The sequence below is a fragment of the Papilio xuthus genome, unplaced genomic scaffold, assembly GCF_000836235.2.
Source record: "Papilio xuthus unplaced genomic scaffold, Pxut_1.1 DF827777.1, whole genome shotgun sequence".
NCBI lineage: Eukaryota > Metazoa > Arthropoda > Insecta > Lepidoptera > Papilionidae > Papilio > Papilio xuthus.
The window spans coordinates 2,004,849-2,017,564 of NW_013530872.1; the positions used below are offsets into that span (position 1 = coordinate 2,004,849).

At 32.0% G+C, this 12,716-nt stretch overlaps 2 protein-coding genes across 2 annotated transcripts in view; one reads left to right on the plus strand and one right to left on the minus strand.

Moving 5' to 3' along the window:
- lili (LMBR1-like protein lilipod) overlaps window positions 1–12,462 on the minus strand; it is a 27,559-nt gene extending 15,097 nt beyond the window's left edge. The window contains exons 1-5 of the mRNA XM_013309521.1: window positions 12,130–12,462; window positions 11,775–12,039; window positions 11,458–11,685; window positions 11,237–11,302; window positions 6,121–6,273 (exon numbers count right to left, since the gene is read on the minus strand). Of these exons, the coding sequence (XP_013164975.1) occupies window positions 6,121–6,273; window positions 11,237–11,302; window positions 11,458–11,685; window positions 11,775–12,039; window positions 12,130–12,195 (778 nt within the window). The 5' untranslated portion in view covers window positions 12,196–12,462. The remainder of the gene's footprint in view (window positions 1–6,120; window positions 6,274–11,236; window positions 11,303–11,457; window positions 11,686–11,774; window positions 12,040–12,129) is intronic.
- On the plus strand, window positions 7,947–10,632 carry LOC106115891 (tetratricopeptide repeat protein 12). Its single transcript, XM_013309522.1, has 3 exons — window positions 7,947–8,276; window positions 9,319–9,564; window positions 9,993–10,632. Exons 1-3 carry the CDS (start codon window positions 7,995–7,997, stop codon window positions 10,197–10,199), a joined length of 735 nt encoding a protein of 244 aa, XP_013164976.1. The 5' UTR covers window positions 7,947–7,994; the 3' UTR covers window positions 10,200–10,632.
- Window positions 12,463–12,716: the final 254 nt, after the last annotated feature.

Below are 12,716 nucleotides of genomic sequence, written 5' to 3' on the forward strand. Positions count from 1 at the left end.
CGTTAGTCATCGCTCTCACACCTGAGCGGTCGCAAACGTTAGTCATCGCTCTCACACCTGAGCGGACGTCGGACGCGACTGTCGCTCTTAAACCTGAGCGGTCGCAAACGTTAGTCATCGCTCTCACACCTGAGCGGACGTTGGACGCGACTGTCGCTCTTAAACCTGAGCGGTCGCAAACGTTAGTCATCGCTCTCACACCTGAGCGGACGTCGGACGCGACTGTCGCTCTTAAACCTGAGCAGTCGCAAACATTAGTCATCGCTCTCATACCTGAGCGGACGCAAGACGCGACTGTCGCTCTTAAACCTGAGCGGTCGCCGGTCACGATGATGGTCTTCATTTTTACCATGGCCCTCGCACCTGGGCATACCTGGCGCTCCGTAATTATTTTCCTCAAGTTCCATCGAGGCACCTGGAACTGACAATTACCAGCCGAGTAACCAATAATACTAGTCTTCCATCATAATCTATCTATTTCGCAACAAAGAACAATACAGAAATAGCATGATAAAATAAGAATGTGACAGTATACGTGAACATGAACATCAATGGTCCCCACATACAAGCTACACTTTAGGGCATAGGAGTTTCAACTCGCCTTAACATCACAGTTACATACAGGTAAAACCAGGAAATAATACAAAATAAGTAATGCCTAAAGCGTGAGATTAGAAGAAGGAAGCCCTGTTATTTCCATTCTTTTCGGGCAATTTTATTCAGCGATAATATCTTGTTACTAAAGTTAACTTTCATTTAAAGTTTTGTCATTTTTTTTAAGGAATTCAAGTATAACACCATTTATATTACAGTTATACATGAATAAAGAAGATTCAAACCTTGAATTAATTGCCTTATGCTTTGGCCAATTGTAATGTATAATATAACCAAGAATTTTATTTAACTATAATAACCCTTTTGTAAACACAGAATTTATTTAAATCTAAAAATATATCCAACTACAAAAAAAATATTAATCAAACAATGAAAACATAAAATTTTATATATAATATTATACATGTATCATTGTAATATAGTCAATACAATCACCTTTATTTATGTAGTTCCAGTAACTGGAAGATTGCTTTACTTTGCAACATGCACCAACAATCTCTTGTATATTATTGTGAAGAAAAACCGACACCGTGTCGGTGCATCGGCACAACACTAGCTTTACCAAAATATCGACGCTTACGTCACCTCACTAATCAATCTGACATTTGACTTTGTAAGAAAAGCGCGCCACTCGCGCCAAAAGATTCCAACTAACAATGTCTGAAAATATTAATTTAATTATGTATTTATTTACACAAAATTATATAAATAAATAAAAAAAAAAAAAACACATATCATAGCAATTTTCTTATTATGCTATAATAAAAGCATATACAACTGTCATAAGAATCCATTAAGAGAATAAATTATTTTTTTTCATTTTTATTGATTAATTAGCAAACAAATTTGAGTGCTAGCGATATTCTGATAAGACAAAAAAAAACAACCATTTAATGTGAAATACCGACTGTGAACCTCACTTTACTTTGACTATTTACACAAATTATAAAACTATTTTCAATTATTTTGTTATGGTTTTGTAGCCTTAAATAATTTTTCCCTCTGTACTTGCTTACATATTGTCTATAACCACGGTTATTAGAAATATGTTATTATTCAAGTCTGATTCAACAAGGTTTACTTATCTGAACTTTGTAGGCGTAGATCGAAAACAATGCTTGTTCTCGTATGATCCCACTTCTGAGCTGTGGGAGTCACAGCCGGAAAATACTTTTTCAAATAAAACATAGTCTTCTTTAACTCATATATTTCCTTTAGAATTGTAAACAACAACTTTTTCAAAAACACCGCTGTTACATTGTCATTTTTATTCCCCGAATGTCAGAAAAACATGGCCGTCATTCAGACGAGCAATTACAACACTTTTAATTTACGATAACGAAATACCGTCAGATAATTAACATGATAAGTTGAATACTTCTATTTTATATTTGAGAATCAAATATTTAAATAATCTTTTGGATCGTAATACAAATGATTAATGTTGTTATATTAAATAAACAAAAGTGTTATTGACTTATAGCATAGACTAAATAACGTTTTACGTTAAGGAATTACAGAATATATGAAATGGCTTACAATAGATAAAATAAATGCTAAATAATTCTATCGCTATTTTAAAGGTCATATCAAATTTGAAGATGTGAACTATAAGTGGCACTTTATATTTTACTATTATATAATATTACTAGCGGTCGCCTGCGACTCCGTCTCCTCTCCGAATTAGTAGCCTATGAGCTTCTAGACTATGTTCTATATTTACGCCAAATTTCATCGAGATCCGTTCAATAGTTCTGGAGATATTTTCAAACAAACATCCATCCATCCATCTAAACATTCGCATTAATAATATAAGGAAGAAGTAAGATGTTAGTAGTGGATGGATAGATGAATGGATGTTTATTTGAAGGCATCTCAGCAACAGCTCAACGGATTTTATTGAAATTTGGCTTAGTCTGGAAGAACATATAGGCAACTAATTATGTTTTTTTTATTCCGCCCAGACAGAGTCGCGGGCGACAGCATGTGGTTTATATATTTTGAAATATAGCAAACTATATAATATCAACATTTAACACTATTGTATGATACATCAACGTATTTATAAAAAATTGGGGCTAAAGTCTAAACTGACTGACTCTGACTTTATCTCTCCGGCTACTACGATTTAAAATTAAACATACTTGTGATAGATAATTCGAAAATATTTCCACTTGACTAAAAATAATTTATTAGGTTATAAACTAAAAATTTGAAGTTATGGGCCTAACCATAAACAATTAGACAGTGTATTCAATAAGATTTTAGCTTAAACATAATATATATCTGCCCAATTATCGCAAGCATAAGACATTACCAGATATTATAAATATTACTAATCATAGGCTTCCCAAATGTGGGATCTTAGAAAATAAATAATAAAGCACAGATAAAGAAAACAGTTTTGATTATACATATTTAATGGTAAAGTATACTCTTTAATAACCATTTTGACGTCCATAATATCAAATACCAGCGGCCAAAAGCTTGTTTAATTTTAAATATATTTGTTAGAACAATACAGTGTAGTATTTCAAGTCGTTTCCAAACTTAACCTTTCTGTATCCTATAATAGAGCTACTCCGGAAGTCTTTAAATATACAAAAGTTATTTATCTTATCGTATACTAACGATAAGTTCAAAGGAAAATGCGTAGCATGCGGCATTTAACATTTCAATTCAGGTTACAACTTTATTTCGAACATAACCGAACACCAAATTTTTGTTGTATTTAAATAGGCAATACCATGCAACATTCTAAGTATCTTACTAATATTATAAATGTCAATGTTAAGATGGATGGATGGATCTCTCTGAAATTTGGCATAGTTATAGAACATACAGTGGTAGAGCTTGCTTTAACATCTTCGCACGAATTGGCCCGGCTCGCCCGGTGAAATACCACCACCACGCAGAAGACGGGCGTGAAGTGGAAGCAATTCCTCGTTTCGTCTGATGAGTGTGCGTCCCGGAGGCCTAATTTAGTCCTCTTTTCCTTCCCACCTTTTTTCTTATAAGGAAAGGATGGCAAGTGGAAGTGGACTTTCCGGATGAGAGGATGCATGGAAAGGGAAAATATTTTCTTTCTGTGCATCCTCTCCTCCATCGATTAAAGGTAGGCAACGCATATGCAATTGCGTATGTCTATGGGCAACGGTCACTTCGCTATTTCAGCGATTTCACGTGGCCGCTCGCTCGTTTGCCACCTTATGATATATAAAAAAAAACATAGTCTGGATGAACACATAGGCTACTTATTAACGTTTTTAAGTGCTCGCGGACGGAGTCACGGTCAATAGCAAGTTATTGATAACTTTAAGCGTTGATTTCGCAAGCCAGTGATCCTGCGGTCCAAACAACCACAGGAGACCTCAACAAGATATTTACACCAATGTCACTTTACCTCAAGATATAATAAAAGAACATATTCTGTAACAACTTCAATAAACACTAACAAGATACAAAATATATCGTACATTTTGTACTTTTATTGCTTTGAAACAAGGTATATTTACGATAATTACTCGAACAAATTGTCTCAACTCGATGTATAACTTTATACAATTTCTATTTTTAAATTTTAATCATATCAACATTATCTAGTCCTATAAGAATTTTTAGAAATCAAATAGTTTCTCGTAACTACAACTAACTCGTAACAAAAAAAAATTAGATGTAGATAACAAAAAATTAAATTAATCGTTTTGTTTACATTATTAGTAAACATAACAAAACAATTTTTTATTACTAAGATAATATTAACATATTTGTTATTTAATATTTATATAAATGTACAATAATATTAATTAATATGGAAAATATCAAATGTCAATAAATTTTATTTTTATTTTCATAAAACCAAGATCTCTTTTCTATATTTTTATTATACAATAACATGATCAAAATGAACAAGAAAAATCTATTTATTTACGTATGTGCAAAACAATTTGCAAACAGACATACAAGTCTTCGTAAAAACAATAAGATACATAAAAACATCAAATTGTAGGTGCGTCACGTAGAGATCAAACTTAGTACGAAGGTCGACGTGTAGTGCCGAGGTCGCATCAGATTTGACTGTATGATTTATGCCTTACGTACATAATGCTAAAGAATTTTTTTAAACTATCTAAACCCGGTAATGCCACACTAAATAATTAAAATATGTAAAGTAACCACTGTCGTTTGCAACTTCTTCCGTGAGCGAGTAGAAAAAGGAGTTTGTGTAATTTTTTTTCACACCAACTTTAAACTCCTTAAACCTCCAGGGGACAATTTAGATAAAGAACTTTTATAATATTCGCCTAGGTAGTACCAGAATATCTTTTCAAAATTTCTAGTCAGAGGTTTAAAAAACATTAAATTAAATTATTTACACCATTTGAATTTTTTTTAACAAAAAAATTAACTAAAGCGCTGGCAATCATATAGTTAACGATGCATAAATAATTTGTTTTTAGTATTATACATATCTGGCAAATAAAAAAAAATCACGCAATACCATAGTAAATGTTAATAATTATACATCGTCTCTTAACCGGTTTATACTGTTTTTTCCCGTTTCTATGGACAATAAACATGAAGCTTTTTACTTTTTACACGATAAAAATAAAGATTGCGATTCGAGTTTTTAAAACTACGAACTCGTTCATCCGAGAAAAGAAACATAAATAAATAGAATCTCTATTAAACAAACATCGTTGAACAAATAAATATACGAACGGCTAATTTTAAACATGCCGATTATTCGCGAAACTATTATCTCGCTACGCTATAAATCGTTTGCCAGCCAATACACAAAGATAATGCATTTGGCAACGTTCTTCAAACAATGTCAACATTTACATTTGTTTTAATCCCAGATAATAAAATACGATCAACGTTTTTATCTATATCTAAATTTAGAGGCACGTTAGGTTTCAGTAATTTAAATTTACAGGAATAACAGTTTCATAGTACATATAATTTCAGTGTTATCACGCACACGTTCAGGTTGGTCGATAGGATATACTTGAATTAACAATTGTCATGAAAAACCTAACGTGTGTAGCTGCTGTAGCTGCATAACGAGATTTTTTTCTATTATTTAGTGATAAACAAACCTATTTTTTAATTCTGTTTCAATAACAATGTGCGTCACTGACCTTATACTTATACGTAAATATTTTTTGACATTCAGATTTACAAAACAATCTCTTTTAATATTAAAGATTTGCTGATCCCACGTATTTCTTGTTTGACAGTTATGACGTCACAACATAGCGCCGACCCATACACATTCTTATTTCAAACGTACTATATCATAAAAACTACGTACTATAGCATAATACTATAAATGCGAAAGTTTAGATGGATGAATGGATGCAGCACGGCTAAAAGAATCTCGCTAAAATTTTACATATATGTAGAACGTAGTCTGGAAGTACGCATAGGCTACTAATGTAGTTTTTTTTAATCTGTGCGGTCGGAGTCGCGGGCGACAACTAGTATGCAAATATGACTAACCTGTGGCAACAGATGTGTCGATCCTGCGCCGTATCGTCTTCTCCTCAAATGAGTAGACATAGTACTCTTCATTCAGGTCTCGCAGGAACTGTGGCTTCACCAACACGCCGCTTATCACGCCGAAGAGACGCACGAAGCCCAAAGGGGTGCAAACTGGATAAATATCACAATGATCAAATACAAAAGTATGCAACAAAAATATCTAGAATAATTTACAACACAACACCAAGTTTATAAAGCAAACATTGTCTACATAACTAGGTTTTTTTCCTTTTAACGATATAAATACATATGGTAAAATCTTAAACTATTGGTTTCCACTGACGAAACACATGCATATAAACAATCATAATAATAAAATTTATTTGCATACTATTTCTGCTGTAGAAACTAACGCTGAGATCACTATCATGCATGTTTTTGGTGACTAAAAAAAGTTATTTAAAAGAGATACCCTGTTGCCGACAGATACGGAACCTCTTTACAGGTTTTTTAATCATAATTTTTATTTTTTTTCATATTTGGAACTTTTTATTTTTTTTCCCTTTTCTCTATATTAAAAAGTAGCAGTTGTAAATATATCCTCTAACAGCGCGTGCTTATCTCTTCATTTTCATAATTTCATTTTGTCTTTTTAATTTAATATATAAATTCCAAAATTCATCTTAATCCCGTTCTTTCCATCCTCATATTTTCCGTCGTCTTTATACCCGTAATACCGACAACAGTTTAATTCTTTCATTTTTAATATCACCCTTTATAACCGACACAATAAATATCGATTAAACACAGTCGTGTCAATATGTGAATAATTCATGTTACTATTGACTTTTCGATTCCGACAAATGTTAACAACCGTAATCCAACCAATACATACATATGTCAATACCAAACCTAAGCAACTCTCTACCATGACGACCAATTACTAGTAGACTAATTATGAGAAAAAGTTGGCACTGAAATTATTGGAAAGTGATATATTATATAAGAAAAAAAAACGTAGTTTGTAATTAACTGTGAACAGAGGAATAAATCTACATAGCTATGTCAACATTAATGTAGTTATTTTAATAGCATTTATAGCTTTAGTACACTTTTTTAACTTTACCAATGTCTGAATTGTGAGATATATTAGATCAAAACCATAGAAAAATGAACTATCAATAACTTGTTTATTAAGTTTGTCCAGAAAATTATTCAGGAAATAGGGATCATTAACTATGATAATATAACAATGATTGTTGATGTAAACTCTTCCGGAACCATACCCACCTACTGTCATAACTCGTACCCATGAACATGGATTGTATTATAAACTCACAAAAAACGCTGCTCGTCAAATAAGTATCGACTAAGGTAGTCGTAATGTTAGACAAATCACTATACTATCGCTTTGAACGTAATCAAAAATTATTTCTAACTAGCGGACGCCCGAGACTACATCCGCGCGGAATTAAAACAAAAAACATAATTAGTAGCCTATGCTTTCTTCGAGACTATGTTTTTTATGTATACCAAATTTCATTTCTATGCGTTGAGCCGTTCTGTAGTACCTTCTAATTAACATTCATCCATCCATCTAAACATTCGCATTATTAGTAAGATATAATTTAATTCGTTCAATGTTTTTAGACGACAAGAAACCCGAATACTGTACGTTTTTTGTTATGTTGATTACATTAATACATAACAACGCTTCACAAATCACTCTTTAAAAAGTACAAAAAAAAAACATGACGTGCCAAAAAATCTACTAATTTGGTAACAATTTGACAGTTGGTGTAACACTACCCTTATTGACAAACTTAACAACCGTTGCTATGTTTATTGTTATGTCAATTTGACTAACAAAACAAGTTACTGAAACGTAAACGATGAACGCGAAGAAAATCTTATCAAACCCTGCTTTAAAAACCACAAAAGAAATCCAACTTGACGAGGAATGGAATAATTTCATGAAGAGAATCGGCGAAGTATCGAACTTGGTGAAAGACCTTGCCAGTGGTGATAAGGCTAAAGCTGATGCTGCAACTGTATTAGCTGATAAATATTTAGAAGGAAAGGTTATTTTAGATGAAGATATAGAAATGAAATTTAAAGATAATAGAACTGTTATAAATCAGAAAGCATTTCAAGGTCTCGATAATAACAATGCTGTAAGTGTCATAATGTTTTCATTATTTCGAGTAACATTTTATTAATTCCTTACAAATATGATTGAATACAATACGAAAATAAAGAAATTCATTTGACCTTGGTAGGACCTTGATAGGATATTGAACAATTTATAAGGACAATTTGTAGCTGTATCATATAATAGACAATATCTTTTTCTGGAACCTCATAACAATTTAATGGCGCTAATGTGACAGATGTGCCCATTATCTTCTTAATTCCATTAATAATTACGCAATTACTTCATTTTTTTATCTATGATAGTTACACGTGTTCGTTGCTTTTGATATGGTCGTATGCATGTATGTTAGTAGAAAGCGTGTTGGCTTTCGAACGCGTATCAATATTGGCGTTTGTTTTCTCTCCCGTACATTTGCGTTGGTGTGATGTAAAGATTATTTTTGTCCTAAGAAATATGTTTTAAGGTATTATTTTGGGCTAATGAGATACTAAATATAGCAGATGCCCCCAAATTCCAATATGACGAAAATAGATTTAAGACAAATTGAAAGAGCTTACGCTGTTTGTTAAAAACAACGTATTAACGCTATTTAAACAGGTTAACGTAATTTATACGATTAGTAGTATTAAATCTCCGTATAATTCGAGTAACAAAAGCCGTTATAGAGTATTTAGCAATCCATTGGTGTGCAATAGGAATAGAAAACATTCCGCAAACACAAAGTTGGTCGCCAAGCCGCGAGGAATGCTGACCTAAATGCCTATGCAACGAGAATCAATTAAGCAAAGAGACGAAATAACCATTTGAGTAGAGTTTCGTAATTATCTTCCACAAACTACATAATGACTAAGTTTTTTGTGTATAGTTGTATTTCCTGTTTAACATTAGAAAATATGAAAATTTGTGGTTGGGAAGTAATAAATAATCCTGTCAAACAGTTTACCTTATTCTATTAAACAATCGATATTTTAAACTTTGATAAAGTAAACAGATCAATGAAAAACATACCATACACATATTTATAAAAAAAGAATTAGAGTCAATTGAATTTAATTGTCAAGGGTGAAATGGGTAAAGAAGCATGGATGGCAGAGGTAAGCAAAGACGCGGAGAGACGAGCTGAGGACCGCAAGATACGTCGCGAGAAGATGGACACAATGAAGACACAGGCTATGAAGGCCTTCCGACGGGGTGATTACGACAGGGCCCTGTCCTGTTACAATCGCGCAATTGAGTTCATAAGGGACAACCACATGTTGTACTGCGATCGTGCACTCACCAACATCAAACTGGGAAACTATCGAAAGGTATATTAAGACAGATCAAATATACAACAACATAATATTACATAACAAACAGCAATACGCATTAGACCAACGTGTATGATTAAGACCTATTCTCCCCTCTTGCGTATAGTAGGATTCCAGCCCCTTAGTGGCAAAGTTTATGAGCTGAGGACATAAAACCTTGTTTGCATTCAACGTGCTTTTAAAGGACTGCCGTCCTCTTGCAATTGGAATTACGATAAGGAAGACGACCAGAACAGCCTTCGTTGTTTAAATAAAAAACGAAGAACAATTATATAATAAAATCATGTTTTATATTTTTTGTTTAACATTATCGTCGAGTTAAGCACGTTTATAACTTGGTTACTTTTCAGAAACAATAAATATTATAATATACGCTTGTTTTTGACATGGCAAATAGTACTTAAAACCCTGTGTTGTTTTTTAAGGTTCTTGACGACTGTGATTGGGCATTGCGTTTAAACGAAAAGAGTTTCAAAGCTCGTCTATACAAAGCTAAAGCATACAAGGAATTGGAAGAAATTGACAAGTTTGATGAATGCAAGAAAGAAGTAGAAGAAATGTTTCCACAACATCATGAACTTATCACTTATTTTCTTAGTAAGGAGGAAAATTACGAAGATAATGAAAAATGAATTTCTTTACGTTTTGTTTTTTGATTCGAATTCGAACGAAAGTTCTGTTTTTTCTCATTATTTTGTTATATATAAAATACTCGTGTCACATTGAAATTGTTATATTTTTATTTCGTTTGTTTATTAATTTTTATTAATTAATTTGCACATTCGTATGATAATTAATGCAGATTATATGTTTAAATGTGCATAAAATCATCGTGAGAACTAAAACTATTATTACAGCATTTATTTTAACTGGGTCTCTTATTTCTTCACCGAATGTGTAATCTATATTGCTGTCAAAATTACAAGATATTATTTACTTGATAACATACTGGCAATTACAAGATAAAAACCATAATCTTGTTTGATTTACTAAGTAACGTAAACAGAAACTGATTGGCGGATTGCACTTTGATAATTGTAAAATAGACGTGGTGTACAGGTAATTGGTGGAATTGTAAATTTAAATATTTTTCTTTTGCAATTACTGAACATTTGGTTTTGTTTGTGCTAGTTACAAGCATGTTTTAGTACAGATTTTGGGTATGTAAGAACCTGGTATAGTTTAGATAGAGATAATTTCTACATACAAATTACAGTACAAATGAAACAACTAATTTCTAGGCTTTGTAATACAGAAACAGTGTCATGTGTATAAGTAAAAAATATTTTATAACAAATTAAACTATAAACTACAATATGGGTTTATTGAATGAATAAGAGATCCCTAAAATGATTGGTCGATAAGTCGCTAATACTTCACTTAGTAATAAAGATAACAAAACAAAGATAATAAATTCTGATAAAGATAAGAATTACGAAATTTATTTGGGTAGCAATGTATCTAAAATAGATATATTGCAACCAAATTGTATAAAAATCAAAATAATGACAATACATATTGCTTGATAACTGATATTAAACACATATATCTATGAAATTATTTAAAAGATACAAAAATAGTGTTATTTTTTTGCAATTCACTATGTTTGTCAACACAACCACAACATTTTTCAAGATCCATAGTAAAAATAAAATCAAATATGACTCACCAAGTAACATCAGAACACCCACAAAAGATACACAGGAATATAAGAAAGGCAGATAAGTCCACAAACCTGTGAACAAAAAAACTCATTAAAATGCAATTAAATAGTCTCGAATTTTAAGTTTTCTATTCTATAAAAATAATTGACATCAAAGATTAATTTGATTTCACTTGTATCATATTTAAATTTCTATTGAAACAAAAATTATAGAAACTTAAACTTACTAAGGAGAGCATCAATGCTGGATCTGTCTCCCTCAAGCCAAGCTGATATAACATATGCCAAGCCTAACATCACCACACCCAGTAGCCCCAGGACTATAAATGTCTCATATACACGTCCACGCAGGCCACGGCACCCCGGGAAACCAGATGACTCAGAGAATAAATATGCAAATGGCAGGAACACAAATAATGACAGATTTGAAAATAGAAAGACATGATTCCAAAGACCTGAAACATAAAAACCAGGTCAATTTTTAACTAAAAAAATTATAATTCTCAAGATATTATATCTTATATAATACATAGTAAATACAAACCTTGAATTAGAGAGCTATTCAACCATTTAACATAATATGTATCAGTGTACAAAATAAGAACTTCATTACTGATTATTGATAATGGTAGCAATAAAGCAGAGCCCAGTGACACAGCCAGGGCAAAGGTACAGAGCCACAAACTGATCCTGTACACTTTGACTTCATCCTCATCAGCTGTAAAGTAATCCTCGCTGTCACGCCGGCGAAACTTCTCAATCAGCATAAACGATAACAGATATAATAATATAAATAACAGCAAGAATATCTGCAACAAAATATACAAGAATCAAAGTATACAAATAAACTGCGTATAACTATTCTTAAAATGACAACGTAAAATGTATGTCAAACTTACGATCTGCTCCCGAACATTATTGTGGAATATCTGCTCGCGCAAATCAGCCTCCTCATCATCCATCATTTACCATTCGATTGTTTTTACCTTTTTATAAACATCTTAACAAAGTGTCCCACATAAACTGACCACTGCATCATAAAATATCACAACAGTAGACTTATCTATTTTTTTGTTCACATTTTAAAGATTTCATTTAATATTTTGCACAATAAATAATGATTGCCCTTACACGTATAAAAATTAACTTTTTATTTCACACAATTGAACGATGAACAATGTACAACACGACTAATTTTTTTTTGTAATTATTATAACTGAAACAGCTGAAAGACAGACAATGACAATGACAAACCAAATGACAATGACAATTGAAACCATAGGTTTACAAGACAAAAAAGAGTAAGAATTTGTCTATTAATGTTTTATGAGTTTATTTGCTAATTAAAATGATTAAACATTAAAAACAACATTTGTAAATATTTACTATCCGTAACAACAATGCAAATCACAAACCACAACCAATATGTAATGGAGGACAAATGCCCAAAAGGTAAGAAAAAAAATCATTCATAACCACACTCACT